At 47.1% G+C, this 25,709-nt stretch overlaps 1 protein-coding gene across 2 annotated transcripts in view; it reads left to right on the forward strand.

Annotated features, from left to right (window-relative positions):
* The window catches only part of TLR3 (toll like receptor 3), a 531,454-nt gene that overhangs the window by 420,136 nt on the left and 85,609 nt on the right, over window positions 1-25,709 (forward strand). For both annotated transcript variants that reach the window (XM_069631540.1, XM_069631539.1), the window contains exon 4: window positions 7,008-8,848. In XM_069631540.1, the coding sequence (XP_069487641.1) occupies window positions 7,008-8,848 (1,841 nt within the window). The remainder of the gene's footprint in view (window positions 1-7,007; window positions 8,849-25,709) is intronic.

A 25,709-nucleotide genomic window follows, 5' to 3' on the forward strand; every position in this document is an offset into this window, starting at 1 on the left:
ACTGTAGAAGTATACACTTTCTAAGCATACTGCACCACTTGCGTCATTCTTTCACTGCCTCTGTGATCAGGTTTGTGCTTTCAAAACCCTATTAATTCGTTCCTGGTGTGGTAAAACATAGAAGACAGACAGGAAGACAGGTTTATACCAGATCAGTTTTTTTTAAAGGAGATAATGCCTCTCCTATCCTTCCTTCTGAGATGATGGATTCCATAGTCTCCAAAAAAAAGAAAACTGGTGCTTGTCAAATACCTAGCAAATGGACCTCTGGACAGGCTTTCTTGGTTTGTCGGATTCCTCACACTTTTGTAGGGTGTCTCTATTTTCAACCCGGTGTTGCCTATTCGGCTTCTTTGCCTTTCCTGCGGTTTCGGTTCCATCACCACTTCATGGGGTGTCTCGGTTATCAGCCCGGAATGGGCTATATGGCTTCTCAGCCTTTCATGCATTATCGGTTCTCTCATCCCTTCGTGGGGTATCTTGGTTCTCAGTCCACATTAGCTATGTGTTGTCTTGGCGTTTCCTGCATTACCGGTTCTCACATCCCTTTGTGGGGTATCTTGGTACCCAGCCCGGCATGGGCTATGTGGCATATTGGCATATTAGCCTTTTCTGCATTATCTGTTTTCTCATCCCTTCGTGGGGAATCTCGGTTCTCAGCCCGGCATGGGCTATGTGGCTTCTCAGCCTTCCCTGTGTTATCAGTTCTCACACCCCTTCGTGGGGGATTTCTTGGTTCTCTGCCAGGCCTGGTCTATGTGGCCGTTCTTGGAGTGTTCTTGTCCCGCTCTTCCTCGGCCGCTCCAAGCTCCTTGGGCTCCCTGTCTTCCTGGAGGCTGCAGCATTCCACAGACTTCTCAGTTAATCCACCCCCTATGCTTCATGCGTGGTGCTGTCTTCAGACGCCTCCTTTGAGGGAGATGTTGCTTCTGCAGCGCTGCTGTGCAGACTTCCTTCTCTTTCTCTCGCTGGTTCTTCTTCTCAATGTTGGTCTCACAGGACTCTATGTTCCTCCCTCGAACTGGATGGGATCCTCCATTGGTTCTACACTTCAGGTAAGGGCGGCAACATTACCAGGTCAGACACCAAATTTTCAATTTTTAAAGGCCCCAGAGCAATACTGCCCTGCTCAATTCCCATACAACCAACAAACACTTAGAATTCTGTGTTACAGGAAGGTGCGATTCTGTGTCCCCTGCTTGCCCTGTACTCTGCAGGGTGTTAATATTAGCAGGCTCACCTCCCTAGTCCTGAAGGGCCTGGCTCACCCTTTGGCAGAAGGGACGAATGCCATGGTTTTGTCACATACCCCTTCCATTGTTGCTTTGGAACTCCCCTCTACTTCACTGGCCACTCAGGTGAAAAATCCATCTGTTGTGGCCCTGTCAAGGGAGGGGCGACACTGACTCCGAACACTCTTCCTCAGTACCTGTGTGCGGGCAGGCTCCCACCCAGCCCTTCCTTACCGTATCTGATGTCGGCTTAGCCGTGGCAGGCCCTACCACATCCCCGGGAGCCAGGACCGCCGACACCAGGGAACACAGAAATAGCAGAGCCATGTCCAAAGCTGTTGCGAGAGAAAGTGATGCCACGGGAGAAACATATGCAGCAAGGATGTACGCAGCATCAGGTGGTGCCATGCCAAGTACAACCCCATCGCTGCTCTGGCAGACTGCATTTGCTGTAACTCATGTGAAAATTGACCCACTAGTCCACCAGGGAATATATGAAAGAGGCCTCTAGGAAGGTCTTTCCCATTCCACTAAACCACCAGGGAATGTTATTAATTAAATAAAGACCTCACTAAGGGGCTATGATGAATTGTCAGATGTCGTCACTTCTCCCCTAGGGGGAGCCCTTTTGCATGAGGCCTTGGAGGCGAGGCCGCTACCCAAGAGTCCCCCTAGGAGTGCTACTCAGTGGGTAGATCTCATGGGCAGGGAAACCCCCTATGCGATTATTGACGACCTGGAGAGAACGCAGTATCCCTGCCACTCACCTATCCTAGCCCCTCTCCCTACAGCCCTAATATCAACCCAGAAACCTGTGCCACCAGCCAGATGGGAAGCCTGGAGCACGTGGAGGAGCCGGCACTCAGCTCAGAGGCAGGAAATCCAAGAAGGTCCAAAGCACCCACAAACAACTGAAGGCCAACGGTAAGCTCTCCAGAGAGGTTGGGGAGACTGGGACAGCTGGCGGGACGGCCCGGAGATGGGAATTTCCCGAAGGTGAGTCTGGGACCCGCACCCACATACCTACTTAAGGCCTCCAAAACCATCTTCATAGTCACAATACCTGGCAGGATAGTGTACCAGGTTGGCTGTGACCAACAAAGTAGTAGTAGAGCGAGAAAAAACGTAATTGAAAATACAGAAAAGGTGAATATGGATTTGCACCCATATGAAGAGAGAGCCAAAGCAATCTTCATAATCCCAGTACCTGGCAGGACAGTGTATCAGGTTGGCTATGAAACTAAGGAGAAGGCAAGAGGAAACAGGATGTTACCCTTGGAAACCAGGTGTAGAATAAAATCTTTGTAATCGCAGTACCTGGGGAGAACAAGAGCCTGGTTGACTGTGGGGTATATTGGGAAGGAACAAGGGGAGGGGGAAGCCCCCCCACAAGTAATTTGTATAACAATACAAAAGACAGTTGTTGGAATATTAGGAGAAGGGAGACCCTCAGTGGACATTTGAAGGATACACCAACCTGGAGAATATGATTGTCCTTCCTTTGGGAATTTTCTTATTGCACCCTTTTAGAGCTTTGTTTTTGTAAGCTGGAGAAGAACTTTCAGACTAAAGAAGATCCCCTTTTCACATCAGTTTGAGTTCTTAGTGTGAGGGCTGCAAATAGGTTTTGGACACCACAGTGGACTTAATTCTGTCATCCTGACAGACTCCTTAGAATATTATTTAAAGACAGGGAAACCCCTCTTAGTTTTAGAGTTAGGAAGATATTTCTCCAACCCACTTTTATTTAATAAAAGTCTCTGACAACAATCATACCACCTGTGTTTCAGTCTCCTCCTTCCACACCCATACAAGTTCCATTAGGCCACCAGGGTTATTCCATTTTTATAAAGCCCATAAAAAGTCCTTAAAACAGCAAAACCTCCCTGGGACCAGTACATGGTCCATATTGGAAAATGGGCAGAGCGTACAAGCCTTTGGAAGCCTCCCCCAGACACCTGCCCCCCAGAAAAGGTAAGTTATTCTATATGGTAAGTGGCCAATCCAGTGAGGGGGCGGTGTATTTAAGTGAGTGTATGCAAGTAGTTTAGTGTGGGTTAGTTGGGTGAGGACAGGAGGTGGAGGAGGAAATCTGAGAGGCCAGAGGAGGCGAGAATGAAAGGAGTGCAGAGGCTATTATAGGGGCGGGTCTGTGGAGTGTTTGTGTGTGAAAGTGGAGAGAGTGAAAAGAAGAGGTAGAGTAGGTGTAGCGGAGTGGCTGTAGTGATGGAGGTAGTAGTAGTAGTTGGGAGTAGCAACAGTAGGTTGTAGAAGGAATAGTGGAGTAGTGAGTAAGTGGAATAAGCAGTAGAGTGGTAGTTGGTAGTAGGTGATAGCAAGCGCTAGTGAGTAGAAGCATCTGTAGACTGACAGTAGTAGTAGGAAGGAAGACTAGAAAAGGGATAGTGATAATAATGGAGTACGAACAGTAGTAGAAGGAGAGTAGGAAGAGCAACAAGGGGTCGGGAGAATCGAAGTAGCTAGTGGTAAGAGGAGAGAGAGCGTAACAGAAGAATAGAAAGAAGCAAGGAAGTAGAGTGGGAGGAAGGAAGGAATAGACAATCACAGTGGAGGTAGACATAAAGGGGTAGTTTGAGGTAAGATTGATAGTCAGAACAGAAGTAAGAGGAGTAGTAAGATCAAAGGGTGTAAGTAGGAAGTTGGAGTGTGAGATCCAAGGGACAGTAGCACAGCGAAGAAGAACATTTTGGGTCTGGTGAACCTGTGCATGTGAGTAGAGGAGAGTGGTCCCATGTGGAAGAAGGCACCATCCCCGTCTCCCCTAAAACACTAATCAGGGCTAGGAGAGAAAGAGTTAAAAGACCTCGAGGGAGTCAGGTAGCAAACGTCTTAGGGAAGCCACACTTTGTACTAAAAAGACCAAATGGCAGTAGGGATTACCTGTCTACTAACTTCCTGTTATGGACGTCTGGGTTAGGGAGGCGGGCACAACGCTAGAGAAGTGGAGATAGAGAGGTTCGCCCTAGTGCCAAATTCCCTAAGAACCCGCTTAGCGCTGAGACCTTCCCATGAATCCCTCAGACCAACCAGTTGTAATTTTGAATAAACACCCTTGGAACTTATTCCAGTCTCCAGCGTGGTTATTTGTCGTGGGCCGCCTGTCACACTAGATACATTGAGTGTTATGTTTTCTGAATACATTCTAAACAAATACAGTTTAGCAGATAAAAACCTGAGACCCACTTCATTTAAGGGCTGCTAATTTGATGTGGTGTTTGCCCAGTTGTACCCTTGTCCCCAAGGAATCAACAGTGCCTCAGATTGGCTCCCAAATATGCAACCACTGTTCATACAGAGAACAATGGGCACCTAAACGCCTGTGTGCTTCAGAAGTCTATCTATGTCACATGTTGCATTTGTGGACAGAGCCAGCATGTGAAGGGGCAGGTGCTTCAATCACTGTTTAATGGCTAGGAGCCACCCAGTGGCCAAATGATAAACATAATGTATAGGCAGATACATTGGGCCAACAATAGTGCTAGATGTATTGGAGAGATAGGTGATCTAGCCAATACAAAAGAGGTATATGTGCAAATGTTACTCTCCTTTTGAATACTCTAACTTCTCTCCTGACCAAAGACAAACAGCCGCTTTGTGACAGTCCCTGAAGAAGCACATTAATTGGAACCCTGATACCCACATTACCACATAATGGGTACCTTGATAAAAGCATAGCATACATTTTGTGACATTTATTCACTGTAATGCCTGCTTCTGAGCCTGGCATTCCTTGTTAAATATCTGTCAATTCAGTGGCAGCACTTTCATTGTACAGCTTCTTTTTTTTTATAAAGTATTTTATTGTTTTTTAACATAATAAAATAATCACAATAAAGCAACAAGCAAACAAATCAACTTAAAGACTGTCATGGTCATTCAGAATCAATGGAGGTAGTACCATAGCATCAGAAGTCGAACGGCTTCCTCAAAACGTGTAGTAGTATGTAATACAGATACATATGCTAATAGAAAACAAAACAAAACAAAACACCCAGTGCACATCTCACAGGCTGTGGGAGGGGTTCTCAGGTCGCTCCTTCTTCCCATCTGTCCCATATTTTCAAGGCTTTGTTGGGACAGCCTCGTGCTGAATAAATCCTATGCTCCATCATAGCGCATCTGTCCATATCTAATTTCCATTGGTCCAATGTTGGGGAGTCAGGGGCTCCCCATTTCTGCGCTATGTTGCGCTTGATCAGTCCCATTGCCGTGTGTAGGAGTAATATCTCCCACTTATTAGCTTCCATCTCGCCAGGCACACCCAGGAGCAGAGTCTTTGGGTCCAGTGGCAGGGTTCGGTTCAGAACTCGAGAGAGTTCCCTACAACATGCGTTCCAAAAAGTTTGTATCCGGGGACATGTCCACAAGATATGAATGAAGGTTCCCTCCTCCTCCCCACATCGCAAACAGTTCGGGTTTGGGGCCCGGTTCCAGCCATATAAGCGCGTTCTAGGATAATAAACCCGGTGCAGTATTTTCAACTGCACAAGTCGAAGCCTAGAGGAAATGGCGATTTCTCGGGGGTGCATGAGGACTTGTATCCAGTCCTCTGGATCTATCTCTCCCACATCCGCTTCCCATTTCGCCTTCAGCTCGTTCAGTTCAGGGGTGGCAAAGGAGGACATGGCATTGTAGAGGATGGAAGTGCATTTGGTGGGAATGTACGCCGGGAGAATGTTACGCTCTATAGGGGTATAGTCTGGCAGTTGTGTAGCATCTGTTAGGTAGGGACTTAGAGCATGGGCCAGGCGTATGTATTGGTATCGTTCCGTATGTGGAATCTGGAATTGCAATTGTAGGTCGTCAAATGAGGTCAGTCTTCCCTGCGTGAGTACATTCCCAACCCTAATAATCCCCGCCCTAACCCATTTGGGCCACGGCTCAAACTTCTGAGTCGCAGCGAGATTATAGTTTTGCCAGAGGGGTTGTGCAGTAGTAACTTTGTTTCCCCACCCAATGAATCTGTGTGCTTGTCTCCACACCGTAATCATGTGTGTTTTGGTTGTGGGTGGGGGGTTTCTCGGGAGGGGTTGATAAAGGAGGGCCAGCGGGTCGGTGTTCTGCATGGTGGCTATCTCAGCACGTATGTGGGGCAAGTCTCGGTTTCCGTGGAGAAGATCATCATTGTACAGCTTCTTGCATTGTTCTAACACTTATTTTTTATAGGAAAAGGAAAAGGATTCTGCTATAACAGCTTAATATATATACTAGTCTTGAATTGTACCCTCAAGTTGTATGTCAGGATGTCTTTATTATGTGTTGAATTGGAAAAAGAGTTCACGAAAGTCAATAGAAACGTTACATAATTTGCAAGACACATATTGTTATTCCCAGAAAAGGGATTTTTCTTAGCAGTGAACACGATTGTAGTTCATTTGCATTATAAAAGTTTGTGTTGTGCTCATTTTTGGAATAATGGTCTAATATCTGATCAGGATTTGCACATTTCCACAGCATCGATGAAATGTGCACATCATAAAAGATGTTTGCTTCCATAGTGTGGACGTAAACATTTTTCTTTCCTTTCTCCATTTTTATATATGTGATGGTAAATGTATTGCTATGCTACGTATCTTCATTTTCAGTACTGAATGAAAGATTCATTTGAAAATGATCTTATGCTTTAGTCTTTCAACTGAAAAAGATTATTATGATTTTTTATGAACTGGTATCGATTTAGTGAACAGAAATGTGTGCATCTTTACAATGATCAATCTGTACTTGTATGTTGAACTTTTCTTTTTTTTTTTCTAGTTTCATGCAGGCTGTTTTAAAGTGATACGAAGTCTGCATGGTCTGTCATTGGAAAACGTTCAACTGACCCCTGACCTGACTCAGGCACTGTGTTTAGAGTTATCGGGAACTGGAATTCAAACTCTTATGTTAAGCAAGAACCAGATTACAAGAATTAAGAACACAACTTTCATGGGATTGCTAAAAACTAATCTCACAGTTTTAGACATTTCTGTAAACAACTTGACTGTAATTGACAATAATTCTTTTGCTTCTATCCCTCATTTAGAGTATTTGAGCCTGGAGGGTAATCACATTGCCCATTTATCACCTTTGACCTTTTCTGGATTACCAAATTTAAAACTTTTAAATTTGAGAAAGTGTCTTGGTGGTGCAAAGCAATCTCAAATTGAAGATTTCTCATTTCAGCCACTTTCTGGATTGGAGAATCTCATCATGGATGAAAATATCTTTCCAAGAATCACAGAAAATATGTTCACTGGACTGAAAAGCCTGAAGTATCTGAATTTGTGTAGCTGTTCAATCGGGTTAAGAACCATAACAAATACAACGTTTTCATCCCTTGCTGACTCTTCTTTAATTTCACTTAATCTCACAAAAAATAGAATCACAAACCTGCAAAGTGGAGCTTTTTCTGCTCTGAGGCATCTTCAGGTTCTTGAGGTGGGCATCAATAACATTGACCAAGAGCTGAGTGGTGATGAGTTTAAAGGTCTTGACAACATTGAAGTGATTTACATCTCATACAATAAACACCTCAGGCTGAACAGCAATTCATTTCGCTACGTTCCGAGCCTTAGAAGGTTGATGATGAGAAGAAATTTAATGAGCAATTTAGATCTGAGTCCTTCTCCTTTTCAGTCTCTACATAATTTGACAGTGCTAGATCTAAGCAACAACAATATAGCCAACATGCAAGAGAATATATTTAGTGGACTTCAGAATCTTGAAATTCTAAATTTGGAACATAATAACTTGGCTCGTCTTTGGAAAAACGCTAACCCTGGAGGCCCTGTTCTGTTCTTAAAAGGTATGCCAAATCTTCAGATAATTCGTTTAGGTTACAATGGCTTAGATGAGATTCCTGAAGGAGCATTCAAGGGCTTATCTAAATTAATGTATTTAGAAATGCAATACAATATGTTAAATTTACTTAAACCATTATTATTTCATGATCAGGCTTCACTTAAATCATTAAATCTCCAGAAAAACCTTGTTACATCTGTGGAAGAAGTTGTGTTTCAACCAATTTTCAAGACCCTGGAAACTTTATACATGGCGTCCAATCCCTTTGACTGCACATGTGAAAGCATTGCATATTTTCTCAACTGGCTTAATACAACCAAAGCAAATGTTCCTGAACTAAGTTCTAAATACATTTGTAATACGCCACCAAAATACAATGGAATTTCAGTGATGAAGTTCGATATTTCTCCGTGCAAAGATGGTGCCCCATTCCGATTATTGTTCATAATAAATGCCAGTGTTATACTTGTATTCATGGTTATGGTCATCTTCATCCAATGTCAATGGTGGAGAATACAATTTTACTGGAATGTTTCAATTCATCGAATTCTTGGTTTTAAGGAAATTGATGGAGAAAGAGAAGTTTTCAACTACGATGCCTACCTTATTTATGCCAAAAAAGATGCCTTTTGGGTGGACAAGAATTTGATTCCACTGGAAAAGGATGGGATCAATTGCCTGAGGTTTTGTTTTGAAGAACGAGATTTTGAAGCCGGTATTTCTGAGATTGAAGCCATCGTAAACAGTATGAGAAGAAGTAGGAAAATAATTTTAGTTGTAACTCGTCGCCTCCTCAAAGATCCTTGGTGTAAAAGGTACGAATTCATGTTTATATGACTTATAACACTGAGCTGTCAAATATGTGTCAATGTGTTTTATTTTACAGGTTGTACAATCTGCTTTATCAGGTGGATGTATACAACACTGCAGATCAGGTACACTTGGAAACCATGGGATTACTAACAAATTGATACTATCCATGATGTGTCTAGAGTATAGAAAATACATTGACAGAAGTGTTTACTATTGGTGAATCTACTAATCTTTCCATAGCCATATTTACATTTTTGAGAGCTGTGTAAAATAATAAAAATACTTAAACTACTTTCCCAGAATAATACAAGACACATACAACTCCCAAGCATCCTTGTTATATACCATATAAAGGCATTATTTGAGGATATATGGTTTTGTCTATCTCTTTCCTCAGCTGGGTGTAACCTTCGGCATAGGCCTGCTTCTTTTTGACATTAGGGTTTGAACATGGCCCATACAACAAACAATAAATGCATCAAAGGGCTTATTGCTACAATTGTACACTGCAATACAGAGAGTGTGAGAAACTTCAAAGCTTTCATTGTATGACTTACTGATTTTACCTTAAAAACCTGTACTTGTGGGGGCGTGACTAGGCTGCTCACCATGTGGCTGTGTCTGCCATGAGCTCCGTTAGAAGGCGCCCGAATTTATAAGATGCTTTGGTTGTAAGATGAGATTTTCTTGCCATTAATTATTCCGCCTATTGTTTGGGATGCCCTGTACCTCCGGTGTGTAAACACCATGACCAGATCGCCTGCGAGGTGGAGGAATTCTCCTTGGCTGAGTTGGAGGCCTCGCTGAGGAAAATGGCGGTACACACCAAGCTGAGAACACCGGGGACCCGAGATGCTGCCGATCCTGATGTGACTGCCCATCCGATGCTGTCATGAGCGCTACTCCCGAGGAGCCAAGACTGGCCCAGCGTCCCCGGAAGCAGGCTCATCATCCACACCCCCGGTTCCAGCAGACCCCTACAGGGGCCCTTTGGACCATGTCCTGGCGCCTCTGGCGCCAGGCTCATAAGGAACCACAGTCCCGGCGCCATGGGTGGCGGGCTCATATTCTTAAAGTGTGCAATAGTGATTGGGTGGACTTACCTGTGGCAGACCATGCTGCATACTCACCTAGAACAATCCAAGCTGGGTGAAGTCCCAGCCACTGGCTGGGAGGGACCAATCCTCTGTTACAGGAACTCTTTTCTTACCTGGGTGAGGCTGGAGGAAGAATACGCACCAAAGCACTTCTCCACTATTTAAACCACGCCCGATAGAATTCACGTGCTTTGCGTTATTCTGCAACAGCAGCAGGACGCTCACCGAGTCGGCTCCTGCATTCCAGGTCCAGACACACCCTCAGCTTCTCGAGCAGCAACCTGTGGATGAAGAAAAGGCACAGGAACATCTACTCATCAGAATTCAGCCACAAGAGTCCAGTCTCCGACAACCTGCAAATAAAGACATAAGGTTAGAAAACGGGCAACACGCTCGCAGCTGCCCTCGCTTACCTTATCCATCCGTGATCACACCGGAGTTCACCACGGCCTTCGCTTGGGCAGAATCCCAGCACCTGGAAGACAAAAGACATTGTTAGTGGTGTCCGAGCCGAAGGGTTCGCAACTCAGTTATACTTACGTGCTTCTTCACGCGCAGCAGCGGCAGCATCGCCCTCAGCATTTCGGCATCTGAAAGAAAGGAAAAGAAATTATTAGAGGTGCCCATTTTGAAGTGGCCACAATTCAGTTATACTTACGTGCCACCGCACGTGCAACAGCGGCGGCATCGCCCACAGCATCTCGGCACCTGAAAGACAGAAGAGGACATTATAAAAGGGTGCTCCTTCAGAAGCGGCCTCAGATCTTCTATACTCACGAGCCTCTTCTTGCACAGCAGTGGTGGTGTCGCCAACAGCTTCTCGGCACCTGAAGGACTATTACAAGCCACAAAAGGACACTGAGCCTAAACACTGAAATCATCCAGTGACGTAACTGGATTCCACGCGCCCCTGCACCAGAAGCAGGATGGAGAGCTCGGCTTTACTAAACCAAAGGTGAGAGTTCGTGGAGACCAGTCGAGAACCAAGAAGTGGGAAAAGCAGAAGATTGGTGGGAGAACGTATGCAACCAGCTTGTAATTACCCCTTTTTCTTCCACCTGCAGAAAACTCACCTTACAAGCCAGACAGTCAATATTCGGAGGTCCTGCCCAGAGCGTCTTCCGAGTTCTACGCCTCATCATAGTCATATAAGCAACTGTAGCAGTCCAGTTTGGGTCAGCGCCTCCGTTGGAATCAGGTGAGCGTTACAGAACGCGAAGCCTACCCATAATCTCCTACCCAGGCGCTATGGAAACCTCCGACACAGACCAATTGGCCCAGTTGTTGGGGGAATTAAGAGCTGAAGTCCATGCTGCTCGCCAGGAAACGAATGCCCTTAAGAGGGAATTGATAATGTCAAAAGAAAGAACTGACGATCTCGCCAGACAGTTATTACAGAGTCAAGCGGGGCAAACTCCTCTACCTAACTCAGGGGGGAATTATACCCCAGTTACTTCAACCAATCCCGTTCAAATCAACCTACCTGGAAATGTTCCATTGGCACCACCTGAACGCTTTTCTGGTGACCCTAAAAGATTTGCAGTGTTTATAAATCAATGCCGACTGCACTTTCTTTGTAGACCCGCAGCCTTTCCAACTGACCAGACCAAGGTAGCCTTTGTACTTTCGTATCTTAGCGGCAGCGCCGCTGATTGGTCGATCCCTCTGAATTGATGACCCAATTCTTCGGAACTTCTCAGCCTTCCAGGCGAGTATGGAGAGACTTTTTGCAAGACATTCCCAAGGGCAGGCCCTGGACAACGAACTCCTCTCCCTGCGACAGGGCAACCAGGACCTCTTAGCCTACATTGCATCTTTTAATAGGTTAATCGTGGAAACTAGATGGCCCGAGGATAAGAGGATCACGCTATTTCACAGAGGTCTGCGTGGTGAACTTAAAGACGTCCTTGCCCAGGTCGTGAATCCTCCTCAGGACTGTTCGGAATATATTGATTTGGTGGTCCAATTGGATCATAGGCTCCAAAACAGGAAGGCGGACCGATCCAGGTTTGAAACCCGAGTATTCACGAAAACACAAAGCAACGCCAAAGGGGTCGACACCTTTGAACCTATGCAGATTGGGGCCGTAAAGGGTCCCTTAACCCAGAAAGAGCGTGACAGAAGACGACAAATGCAATTGTGCCTCTATTGTGGAAACTCTGGACATTTTTTTTGAGATTGCCCGGTAAAACCACCTAAGAAGACAGTAGGAGCTTCTGACAAGAACTCTGATAAGCCTGAGCCGGGAAACGACCTCGCCCGACAAGTGTAGCGGTCCGCTTGCCGAGCTTAAAAACCAGTTCTTTGACCTCGCACTTCATAATGCCTATGGTCCTCGTAAACCCAAAGCAACCAGAACGTTTGCATGCTATTAAGGCATACATTGATAGTGGAGCAATAGGAAATTACGTGGACGGCGAATTGGCTTCCAGGATGAACCTACCTCTTTGTCCAAAGGCGGTTAAAGACGTCATTACCACAGTGGATGGGACCGAAATCGCCTCCGGACCGGTAACCCATACCACTGCGGAAGTGACGTTACTAGGCCAAGACGGGCATCGGGAGGTAATTGTGTTCGACGTGATCAAGGCTCCTCAATTCCAAGTAATCCTAGGAATCCCTTGGTTGGAGAAACACAACCCTCAGATTGATTGGCGAGCAAAGACGATAATGTTCCCTGAGTGTGCACCAACCTGCTATCCACGACCCAGCATTGGCCTAGCGTCAGCAACGACTGACGGTCCACAATTACCTCAAGAGTATCGAGAGTTCCAAGATGTTTTCCAAAAGGAACAGGCTAACACCTTGCCACCTCACAGATCATACGATTGTCAGATAGATTTGCTACCCGGTGCAACTCCCCCTTGCAGTAGGATTTACGCCCTCACCGAGACTGAGAACCTTCATCTGCGACAGTATTTAGACCAGTATCTGGCCAATGGCTTTATCCGTCCGTCAAAGTCTCCTGCATCCTCGGCTCTGTTCTTCGTACAAAAAAAAGAAGGTGACCTCAGAACCTGTATTGATTACTGTGCTCTGAATCAGATAACAGTAAAAAACAGATACCCCTTACCTCTGATCCCGGAACTCCTCGACCAGGTGAAAAACGCCTGTATTTATACCAAGCTTGATCTCCGGGGAGCTTATCATTTGGTACGGATCAAGGAAGGTGATGAATGGAAGACGGCATTTCGCACTAAGTATGGGCTATTTGAATACCAAGTGATGCCCTTCGGACTATGCAATGCGCCGGCCGCCTTCCAATATTTCATGAATGACGTCCTCAGAGAGCTCATTGATGTCTGTGTTGTCGTCTACATAGACGACATTCTTGTGTACTCATCTTCGGAAGCTGATCATTGAAATCATGTTAGGGCGGTCCTTGAAAAACTTCGCCAACATAAACTCTTTGCAAAGCTCGAGAAATGTGCCTTTCATGTCACCGAGGTCGAATTTCTGGGATTTATTCTGACACCCAAAGGAGTCCACATGGACTCGAGAAAAGTTGACGCAATCCTCAAATGACCATCTCCTACTTCCGTGAAAGGCGTTCAAAGCATGTTAGGCTTTGCCAATTTTTACCGCATGTGATGAGTCGGCTCCTGCATTCCAGGTCCAGACACACCCTCAGCTTCTCGAGCAGCAACCTGTCGATGAAGAAAAGGCACAGGAACATCTACTCACCAGAATTCAGCCACAAGAGTCCAGTCTCCGACAACCTGCAAATAAAGACATAAGGTTAGAAAACGGGCAACACGCTCGCAGCTGCGCTCGCTTACCTTATCCATCCGTGATCACACCGGAGTTCACCGCGGCCTTCGCTTCGGCAGCATCCCAGTACCTGGAAGACAAAAGACATTGTTAGTGGTGTCCGAGCCGAAGGGTTCGCAACTCAGTTATACTTACGCGCTTCTTCACGCGCAGCAGCGGCAGCATCGCCCTCAGCATTTCGGCATCTGAAAGAAAGGAAAAGACATTATTAGAGGTGCCCATTTTGAAGTGGCCACAATTCAGTAATACTTACGCGCTTCTTCACGCGCAGCAGCGGCAGCATCGCCCTCAGCATTTCGGCACCTGAAAGGAAGGAAAAGACATTATCAGAGGCGCTCATTTGGAAACGGCCACAATTCAGTTATACTTACGTGCCACCGCACGCGCAACAGCGGCGGTATCGCCCACAGCATCTCGGCACCTGAAAGACAGAAGAGGACATTATAAAAGGGTGATCCTTCAGAAGCGGCCTCAGATCTTCTATACTCACAAGCCTCTTCTTGCACAGCAGTGGTGGTGTCGCCAACAGCTCCTCGGCACCTGAAGGACTATTACAAGCCACAAAAGGACACTGAGCCTAAACACTGAAATCATCCAGTGACGTAACTGGATTCCACGCGCCCCTGCACCAGAAGCAGGATGGAGAGCTCGGCTTTACTAAACCAAAGGTGAGAGTTCGTGGAGACCAGTCGAGAACCAAGAAGTGAGAAAAGCAGAAGATTGGTGGGAGAACTTATCCAACCAGCTTGTAATTACCCCTTTTTCTTCCACCTGCAGAAAACTCACCTTACAAGCCAGACAGTCAATATTCGGAGGTCCTGCCCAGAGCGTCTTCCGAGTTCTACGCCTCATCATAGTCATAGAAGCAACTGTAGCAGTCCAGTTTGGGTCAGCGCCTCTGTGGGAATCAGGTGAGCGTTACAGATGCTTTGAGCTTATGAAGGCTTGCCAAGTAAACGGACAGCGAAAGCCGGAGCGCCGCGGCTCGGATCCCCGGGTGGTGTGAGCGGCGAGGCTCTGGGCTGATGATGACAGATGGAGGAGATTGGGCAGCTGGCAGGAGGTTAAGCGGCTTTCCTCGATCCTGATGACCGTGCAGGGGACTGGTGCCGAGCCCTCCTTCTTCCCGATGCACCTCCTTGCTGGCATTACGGAACCCAGACCGCCAGAGGGTACCGCGTCTGGGGCGAAGCACTAAGGAGCGGGGTGCCCGCTAAGGACACCATGCTTGACAAAGTCTTGTTGCTGCCATCGGCGGTGGGCCGGCTTGGGTGCCCTCTGGCGGAATTCCCATCCAGCGCCGGACAGCCCAGGGCCGCGCTGAGCTGCGGGCCCCCTGCTATATCCCCTGTGCTTTGCTGGTCTGGCTGCCCTGCTTCGTGAGGAGAGCTGGGCTGGAGAGGCTTGCGGTCGCTGCTGAGCCATTCCAATGTCCTTGGGGCAGGCAGAGAGAGTGAAGGACCGACCCCCAACTCTGGAAAGCTTGGACCCCCGGAACTGCGACCCAGAGCGGCGCTGAGGGACATCATTGAGCAGGACTTGCAGGGTGCGGAGGGAGAGGTTGCACCCTTGTGGGTCTGGGCTGGGAGGTCCCCCCTGGCAGGGGGGGGACACTGTTTAGATCCAGCAGCGGCGTGGGTGACATCGCCCAGGCACCAGCATTTCTAAGACCTCCATCCGGGGCTAATCTGACCAGAGACCTTGGGGGTGACTTGAGCCCACAGCGGCCACGAGTTCTGGGAGCGAGGACCCTTTTGCTGCCCGGGGGTCCAGCGGGAACCATATTTTGAACTAGCTTGGTTCTTCCATACGGGTTCTTTTCTTATGCAACTGCACTGAAGGCGCATTAAACAACCACATTTGCTCCTCTGGCAATGACTAAAGCAGCTGGGAAGCGGAAATCGCACGACATCAAGTCCTTCTTGTCTCTGCAGTTGACAACTGTCCCATGGGCGCAAGTGGTGACTGCTGACATTCACCTGCCCCCGGCGGTACTTCAACTTCCAGACATGGCATGCTCTCGGAGTGACTTTGAGGAGATGCGCAAGGTCCTCAAGCAGGATATCACTCAGGAAATCAAAAAAGAAATCAAAACTTGAAAAGACTCTCTGGCCCAATCGCTTGCCAACCTAACATCCCATTTTGGAGGCCTTGAAGCCAGGGTAAATGAGTTGGAAACATAACTTGTGAGCAAACGCACGACTCTGAGGTGCTCACAGAAAATGTAAGGGTCATCGAGGAACATTTAGAAGACATCTGCGCAAAGAAGGCCGACGTTGAAAATAGATCTATGAGAAATAACGTACCCCTCCATGGGATCCCCCGGCAAATCTCAGATCAAGAGCTTCCTGAATATGTGGGGGCACTCATTAAATCCCTTCTGGTTCTCCCACCTTCCGAATCATTGATACTTGACAGGACCCACCGTGTGTATTCCTCGGCCCAACGGAGGAGGAACCTGCTCCTGGATGTCCTTACCCGAGTACACTTCTTCAATCAGAAAGAAGAGATCATGGTGGCGGACAGAAAGTCTGACTCACTTCAATTTAGAGGATCAACCTTGCAGCTGTTTTCAAGACCTCTCCGCATACACCTTGGCAAGCCATAGGAAGCCACAGAGAGTGACAGCCCGGCTGCAAGCCAAAAAGATTTGCTACCACTGGGGATTTCCTTGCAAACTAATTTTTTATCTCCACAACCAACACTACGTAATCTCTTCGGAGGATGATCAAAGGGTTTGATGGCTGAAACTAATGGAGAAGCTACCTCTGAGCCCCATTCCCAGGAGTCGATAAATCCACAATTCATCCCTACTCCAAAGGACAAACGGAGAAAGCCCCGTGGATGGCGTCAGATGGGATTACCCCCACGACAGGAGGTGGAACGAGGACATGGACACTGTGGGTACGCCGGGGCTCTCTCTACCTTCCGAAGGTGATCAGATCAACGCAGGCTGAACCCTGGAACGGTTCCGGGATATGGCAGGAGCCATCAAGGCTGTGGATGGGGATCCCCATGAGGTTGTCCTGAACTTGCGGCGTCCTCTTTGACGGTGGCTCCTAGGGAATTCTGCTGTTTGTGAAATCCCCTTGTGCTGAGTCTGTTTCTTTGTTTTTTTCGGGTCCTGTTAGCCTGTTGATGCTTTCTTATACTCTTAGGAGGTGTCTTTCCGGGGCTGGCATGTTCTGCCCAGGGAACAGAGCTGAACCATATATGATCAAGGCACTGAGCCTGAACACCAAATACTATCGTGCCACTTTGGAAAATGAAGATCTCTTAGAAAAGCGGACATGGACGCCTTGTGCGGAAGGCGTCCGTTACTGGTTCACGGTTTGATAATTTTACTTGGGAATATGGGGCTGTTACAAGTCCCTATTGTCTTACTTTGCATATTTTTTCGGGAATGCTTTTTCTTATGTTGTTTTTTTAATGCAATGCCAGAGGGTTTTATTTTTGACCCCTCACAGCTAGTCCCACTTATGGGTCACAAAAAGATCCTTAGCCCCAGAGAGAAGCCCTTGATTGACCCCTCCCCCCTTGCCTCTCGTTTAGCCCACGCTACATTGCTATATATATTTGTGGTGCAATGGGGAGGGATTGTGAGCGTGCAACGTTCTGGGGATCTCCTCTTTGGCGAGGAATACAGTATTTCAGCAGACCACAAGTGCCTAAGCGATCTCCCAATGGCGACCCCGGACATTAAATGCATTACCCTTAATGTGCAAGGCTTAAATTTCCCTCTAAAGCGTAATGCATTGTTCCATAGGCTAGCAACCCTAGATACTGCTGTACTATTCCTTCAGGAAACTCACCTCCAGCCTGCTGACGAGATTCGCCTCAATAATAGGCTATACCCCACGAAATTCTTTGCTTCCAGCGGCTTGAAAAAATGTGGGGTCACTATTCTGGTGCGCAAGGGCATTCCCTTTAAGACAATAGAGGTGGTGCGGGATGGTGAGGGGAGGTTTCTCTTGGTTGTGGCTATGCTCGAGGGGCGGAAAATCACTCCAGTGTCCCTATATGCACCGAACACCAAGCAGGATTTGTTTTTTGCTAGGCTGTCCAAATCCTTGACTGAGCATGCAGATGGAGAAATAATTTTGGGTGGGGATTTCAATGCAGTGGTCAATCCCTTAATGGATAAAACATTGCCCCCAACGGCCAATGATAAGAGCAATTTTTGAGCCCTCACCACTCTGCTGCGGGAACAGTCTCATCGATTCGCGAATCCCCCTGGTGGTAGATACGGAAATCCTTCCGGAAGCGCTCTCTGACCATGCCCCGGTGAGGCCAACGCTGTCCCCTCTCCAGCCAACTCCTTCCCAGAAACAGCCCTGGCATCTAAATTACTTTTTGTTAGAGGACCTCTTCATTCGAACTCATATAGCGGAGACCATCAAACTCTACTTTAGTGAGAATGATACAGGCAATGTACCTTGGGATATAATATGGGAAGCCAGTAAGTTAGTGATTAGGGGGTACCTAATAGAACAGGCCGCACAAAGAGGGAGGGCAGGATAATTTTGCAGACCCAACTAGCAGGAGAAGCCTGCAGGCTGGAAGTAATTCATAGGGAAAAGGGTTCACGACGTTCTGTGAGAGTTTTGCAAGTGGCTAAAAAAGCATTATATTTCGAACGAGGTTCATATGCTCTGGTAATCAGGTAGCTGTTTGTGAAAGGGGAATAGTGCCTCTTCCCGGGTCTCCCAGAGCATGTCTAAGACATCTCTTGATTTTCTACCGTAAAGTAGTTCAAAAGGAGAGAAACCGGTGGAGGCCTGAGGGGTCTTTCTTACTACAAATAGGGTGCAGGGGATGATGCTATTCCAGTCCTTTCCATTGTTAGCCACCAGTTTTCTCAAAATCATCTTAAGGGTTTTATTAAATCTCTACCAATCCGTCCATTTGGGGGTGGTAAACTGAGGTTCTTAAGGTGGAGATATGTATTAATTCCTTGACTTCACTCATCAATTTGCTCATACAATTGGATCCCTGATCTGTTAGAACTTCCTTGGGGAAACCAATCCTAGAAAAGAATGGTAGTAGATGTTTTAAGATCTGTTGGGTTGTATTGTTCCGCATGGGGAATGCATTCGGGTATCGGGTAGCGTAATCATCGATTATGAGGACATATTTATTACCCAGTCAAGAGGTTTCCAACGGTCCAATGATGTCCTTCCTAATTCGGGAGAAAGGGACTTCTATGATTGGTAAGGGGTTTGGTTTTCTGGCATATTTCACATGTCTGTATGAAGTTCTTAACGTCAGTATGGAAAACAGGCCTGTGGAATTTCCCACTGATGTGAGCTTGGCTCTTAGATTGTCCTAAATGTACCCCTGTCAAATGAGAATGTGCAATCTCTAGCACGATCTTACAATGGGTTTTGGGGATTGCTAATTGAACTTGACTTAGGCCGTCTCTGTAGGTTTCCTTTCTATACAGTAATCCCTGCTTCAGGAAGAAAAAGGGGCTCCCCTTTTCTCGTCCTTCTGCCTCGGGAATCACTTGTACAAAAGGCTCTGCAAGTGCTGTATTATTTTGCTGGGTGAAGGCTAGATCAGGAAGGGTGGTAGGTTCTTCTTCCCTCTTAGCCTCAGTGGTGGGTGGTTCATCAGGCTCTCCAAAGCCTAATCTACCTCTCTGTTTCTTCTGGTTCACGTTCTTCCTTAAAACGGGGAAATAGAGCATTCTCAAGAATTCCCTGTGCAATTTTGTCCCCACAATGTATTACAAATGGAGTTTCACCATGATTCTGTAAGAGAACCTTTATGTCTCCACGGAAGTCGGGATCTACGATGCCTGCTAAGACATCTAGACCAAACTTCCAGGCTAGGCCAGATTTTAGGGCCAATCTTATATAACAACCCTCAGGGCGTATTAGGACTAAGCCCATGGGAATCATCCCTCTCTTCCCTGGAGGGATGGTAGCGTATCTGCTGCTACAAATGTCGAAGCCTACAGATTCTTTCGTGGCAGTAGAGGGATCTGAGACTCTGTGACTACGTTTCTGGAATTTTACGGTCCTCCAATTTGTCTCAATTAAGTCACATCCCACTTCTAACACCACATGTAAGGAAGGCATGGTATCAAACAGTGAAGTCAGACATCAAGTGATCACAGTTCAAGGGTCTTTATTGATCTTCAATGGGTTGGTTAAATGCCTATCTAATCCTAGATCTAAGGATGGGAGCAAGTTACGGCCATCAAATAATAAATAACGCAGTCCTAGTGGAGTCTCTGTCAAAATAGAAGGGCCTATACTAATAAACCTATTGCGAATCCTTACTTCTAAATACAAATGGTATGCGATAACAATGTATGAAAAAGAAAAGTGTTCAAAAAAGAATATGTCAGGATAGTTGAGCAGTTGGCTTCCCTTCCCAACATTTTCAGCACGGGACAAGGCGGCACTTTGGAGCTTCGCACACACTCTGGCTTCTCTGACATGAGGATACAGTTCAAAGCATGGGTATCGGGGCCTTCTGTGCCAAAGTCTCTTTACCATTCAATGTCTCTTATTGCAGAGGGCCTGACATAACAAAGAAGCACTAAAATTCCCTTCTGATCAGGTTTTTCACATTCACAAGTTCTCGGATGCACTTATTCACCATGGGTCTCTCTCCTTCAGGTTCGGGCCCCCTTTTACACAATATTCATGATTGGTCTCCCCCAATCGGGCTCAGACCATGGATCTTCCTCATTCAGGATCGGACCCCTTAAACACAATGTTCTCAATTGGTCTCCCTCGTTCGGGCTCAGACCGTGTAAAAAAACGAAGACTTTCGATTGTGTGATGGATTATGCTTAAACCATCGCAGGACCACTTTGATTCACTTCATCTCTCATTTTCGTACTCTACTTTTCCTTTTTATCACTTTTAGCTGGGCACCTTACAGAGATCTTCGATTGAGCACACTCGCGGAGCCATACCACTCTGTTGCAGGGGTTGTATCTTTCCTCGCTTCGTTCAAACATCCATCAGCAATTCATCTTGCCATGTGTCTTTCATCACACGCTTTATAAATCTTGCTTTGTGCGCTCTTTATACAATGTTGCCGCTTGTAACCTTGACTTCAACACAGACTTGTCTTGCATCAGTCTCCCAACACACCGGCTGTGTTAATCTTTCCGGCACTGCTTTTAATCTTGGAGCCAAGGACGGTACCACAGCGGCTGCTGTTCCTCCCCGATTCGATCAGCCCTGTAGGAGTGTCCTGGGTATCTCCGACACACAATGCAGGATTCTTCAATCTTGTTTCTTGGCCTTATGCTGTCCACTCCGAAGTACTTTGGAAAGTAACGCCTTAGAAACTGGCCTCCGGTATTAAGCGCGTTATAAAATAACAATTATAATAATGATAATAATGTTACTAATGTCACCATCCATGCACAACGACATCTGGTATGTTTGGGCACCAGAAGCCTCCCCTCTTGTTTTGGCACTAAGTGCAAGATGTAAGGTTTGATTAAAAGCATACTTTTCATTATCTTGCATCTATTGCAGGGTGCTGTGTGCCATTTGGCAGCATGACCATCATTTGCATTGCGTTTCTGGCATGCGCTGCCTGTAGGTCTTGTGACCTATGTCACACCGCTCACTTGTATTCATAGTTCTTGTAGTTCTGTTCAAATGTGTTACCTAAACCAGATAAAGTTCCCAATTTGTTGTCTCTGGGGATCAGAACTCAAAGGGAACTAACTCAGAAGGTAAAAACATATAAGGTGATTACCCCTCTTTCCATTGCTCCAGTGCTTCGAGTGAACAATAATTACAAACTAAACAAATACCATTTGATATTGTTACTGCTTAACATCATGAACCCAGCACAGAGATGCTGATTACAAAATAAGCTAATTTTATTGCATATTGTATACGATTAAAAGGCACAAATTGCCACAAACACAAGACATTGCCTAATTAGACAATTAACCTTTTTAAAAAAATGTAAAAAAAATTTGGTAAAGGAAAAAACATTGTGCATAATGCACAGACAATGCAAGGGGTGCAGGCAACACAAAATATATACGTTTGTAAACACTTTGTTTGCATGAAAATCCCACAAATAATTCACATGGGTATCTTAGATAACTGTCAACATGTTTTGGCCGTTTTATATTTCAGACACTATCTCTAGTGTCTTTGTTCTTTCTTTTTAGGCCATCTTCAGGACACAATTTCTTCCAAAGAGGTCAACAAATACTCTATCCCCCAAAATGTTGGGCAGCGTGATTATTTCTACAGAAAACATGAAAACATATACAACATGTGAGGCCAATCCTGATTGATTTTATGGATTCAAATTAAAAAAGTTCAAAAAAGAGAAGAACAAATCAAATTTGTTATTCTAAATATGCAAAATCAAGCATAAGACAGAACACTCATATAGTGCACAAACCTCACTTCGAAGAACAGTGTAAACATAGGACAATGTAAGAAAACTGTTGTTACTCCAGCTCAATAAATGTGTTCAAAGCTAATTGATCGCTCTGTCTGCATAATTTGAGGTATTGCACTTATTTCCTCTGTAAATTGGCATATTTTGGCATGTTCGATTTGTTACGCCTTTTATTGATTGCTTCTTAACACCACAGGCATAACATTACGTGTATGTATAGTCTAGACAGTGAGTTTTTTCCTACAATTAAAGAAGGAGCGATCGGCCATCAGGGGGCGCACGGATGAGCCTGCTCTTCGTGTGAGCTCTGCACCTGAGGTCCCAAAAGTGGCTTTGAGCCCACACTTTTATGACCCCCCCAGGGCTGGTTACGGAGCATGACACGTCCGAAGGTGACCCCCCCCCCCCCCAGCTGGGGAAAAACCCGAAGAAAATCGGAGGAGTCTTCGCTGAGAAAACGAGATATACGTTCTGAGGCCCTGGCCACGACGTACGCAGCAACAAACGGAAAGCGCACCCCTGCGCCTGAACACACGTTTGAGGAGAGAGCAGACCTGCGCGACGGCCCCTACACAGCTGAGGGAGCCTCCCTTGGCCCTGCTCGTGTCGCGGCCCGTCGGTGTGGGTCGGGCGCCGCGTGCTGAGCCCTGTCCCCGTGCGGGACCCGGAAGGACCCCACCCGACGAGATAAGGTAGGCGGTCGCCCCTCACCCCCTGTCTGAAGGTCTCCACAGGGCAAGGGACTGTCCCGCGCTGCGGCACGCACCTCCATCGGAACTTCCTCCTCTCCCTTCCCGTTCAGAAGGAGAAATTGGAGTCCAAAGGCACCTGAGGGCGAAGATACCCCCCCCACCACGCATCCGGATCAACTTACGTGCTAACAGATCTAGCACCAAATCTACCGGCATATTGGAAGGTCACCAGGACTGAGGGTTGGGCCCCCACACCTGGGGTGTGTGCCTCCTCGAGTAGCCTTGAACATAAGTGACCCGATATTGAGGGGCCACCTTCTAATCCCCCCTCCCCGGGCAAGGCGCACAGGCAGCAAACAAACTATGGTCGCCTTGCAGTAAGGGACACTTACGGAACCTCCTCGGGCGACGAAGAATTGAGGGTTGGGCCCCTGCTGCCCTCCTCTGACCACACATACACGCGTCCAAGCTCGCTGGGCTTGGGAACACGTTCCCGGCCTTCCACCTGGAGTGGTCTTAGCGCACGTGGCAAACCCAGGAGCACTGTACCCTGCCCGTGCCCAGCTGCCCCTATTTTCAGAGTTTTCCGTTACGCTGCGCCGTGGACGAAACTCCACCAGTATAAAACGAAAGCAGATGCAAGAAGGAGTCAAGAGGTGCCTGATCTTTGCCTCGATGCCTCTCCTGGCCAACGTGGGATAATAGCCCACACGCACAAGCGTATTACACTCGAATGACCTCCCCGGCGGCGTAGCCCTCACAAATCCATCTGAGACCCATCCTTCATGAACCCTAAGAGTAAACTCGCAAAATACAGGTTCACGCCAGCCATCAAACTTTTGAAATATTCCACTGAATCCAAGATGTCGACGGCGGGGTCTGACGCAGCGGCTACCAAGGCGGATGTCGCTGATCTGCTCACCGAGATGAGAGGCATGAGAGCAGATATTGCCGGAAAAATAGACAAAATCACACAAAGGATGGACAAAATGGATGACAGGCTGGAACAGGTCGAGCATAATCAAACCTCATTGACCACATTGGAGGCACAAATGGATCACTGCATCGCCGAGATAGAACACAAAGAAGAAGAAATAGGCCTCAAGGTTGATGATCTTGAAAATAGGGAACGCCGCAACAATATAAGGGTCTTTGGTGTTCCCGAGAGAGAAGGTGAAACTGAACTCGATCTAAAGCAGACCATACACAAGATTCTAAAGCTCCTCTTCAAGGACGATTCGGTGGATGAACCCAGAATAGACTGTATTCACAGAGCTGGGGGTAGGCCGGGAGGCCCGAGGTCGGTACTGGCCCGATTTCTCAATTACGCTGACTGAGTAAGAATCCTGGAGAAGGCCAGGAATAACACACAACTTTCACTCGAAGACTCCAATATTTCACTCTACCAGGATTTATCTTCACTCACGGTGGCACTGAGGAAGAAGTGTTCCCCGATCACGAAGATGCTAAAGGACAAAGGCGTTAGATACAGATGGGGTTACCCGTTCTCCCTCACCTTTGAATGGGAAGGCTCGGCGACGAGACTCGGCTCGGAGAGGGACATCACCGATTGTATAGCGGACCTGATAGGTCCCCAGGGGGAGGGTCCCTCCCTTGCGGAGTCCAAAAAGGAGGAGGGTGAGTGGCACACCAAAGGCCCAAGGCGAAGAAGAATCCAAGGATCCAGAAAATTCCGTAGGATGAACAATTCCCAGGATATGGAACATTAAGCGGAGGTATGGATTCTCACATCATGCCGCATAATGCAAAAGAGACACTGAGGTGATAACAAGGCGAGGCCCGGGAGCATGAGCGTCGCCTAACAATGAGTGGAGTAACTCAGCTCACTTGATGTTGACCTGACTCCCGGTGCGTGCCACTGATATGCCCGGCATAAAGGTCGAACACTTGTCTCTTTGTAAGAACACTGGACAGATGCCCAAGATCGAGGATGGAAGTCGTATTTACAAGTTGGTTTTGATGAATGTTATGAGTGCAAAGTTGGGGGCTCACTGTTATATTGGTTTATACGATGATAGGACCGCTTGTTTTGCGGTTCCCATTGGTGGTCCGAGGCCGACTGGGTGATGTTAACCTGGGAGGACCGGACGCCGACTGCACGGGGGGGGGGCTTTGGATGGGGTGGGTGGGGGGTATGGGTCGACACATAGTACACTGGAAAGCAAACCTGGGGGGCGGAAGAACACGAGGCAAGTTGATTAAGGAACCGAAGGCGCACTGGGCGGGTCACTCACTGGTCTCCTCAGGACATGTTGGGTCCCGATCTGAGCAAGACGGATCACGCCCCGTCTTATCAATCGACTCAAGGGCCATGAAGCAGGCTATTCAGCCATTGAAATACTCACATAAACTCTGTGATGTCTCCTGCATTTGCATCCATTAACAACACACTACGCATATGCACACTGAATGTAAAGGGACTGAACTCCCCCACAAAACGCTCCATGGTGGCCAGGGAATTTAGGCGGTCGAACATAGACATCCTGTTTCTCCAAGAGACAAGATACCGCAGAGGGGAGGAGATACTTATTCCATCTCGCGAGGTGGGCCCTTCTTTCTGGTGCTCCAATATCACAAAAAAAGGGGAAGTGGGGATTCTTATTCGCAAAAGTCTCCGGATGGCGACTCTTGACAGGTGGACGGACAACGAGGGACCGGCTCTTGTGGTGGTGGGGAACATTTGCGGCACACTTTTCACACTGGCTACACTTTATGCACCCAACCAATGGCAGAATAGGTTCCTCCATAAGATTACGGAGAAGGTCTTCACCATGGCACAGGGACACATAGCTCTTGGGGGTGACTTTAACACCTGGATAGACAGTTCGATGGATAGACAAACTAGGGCAGATGCGCAGGACCCACCCACCTCTCAAGATGTAGCC

This window comes from Ambystoma mexicanum, chromosome 6q (genome assembly GCF_040938575.1).
Source record: "Ambystoma mexicanum isolate Mex_15411 chromosome 6q, UKY_AmexF1_1, whole genome shotgun sequence".
Lineage (NCBI taxonomy): Eukaryota > Metazoa > Chordata > Amphibia > Caudata > Ambystomatidae > Ambystoma > Ambystoma mexicanum.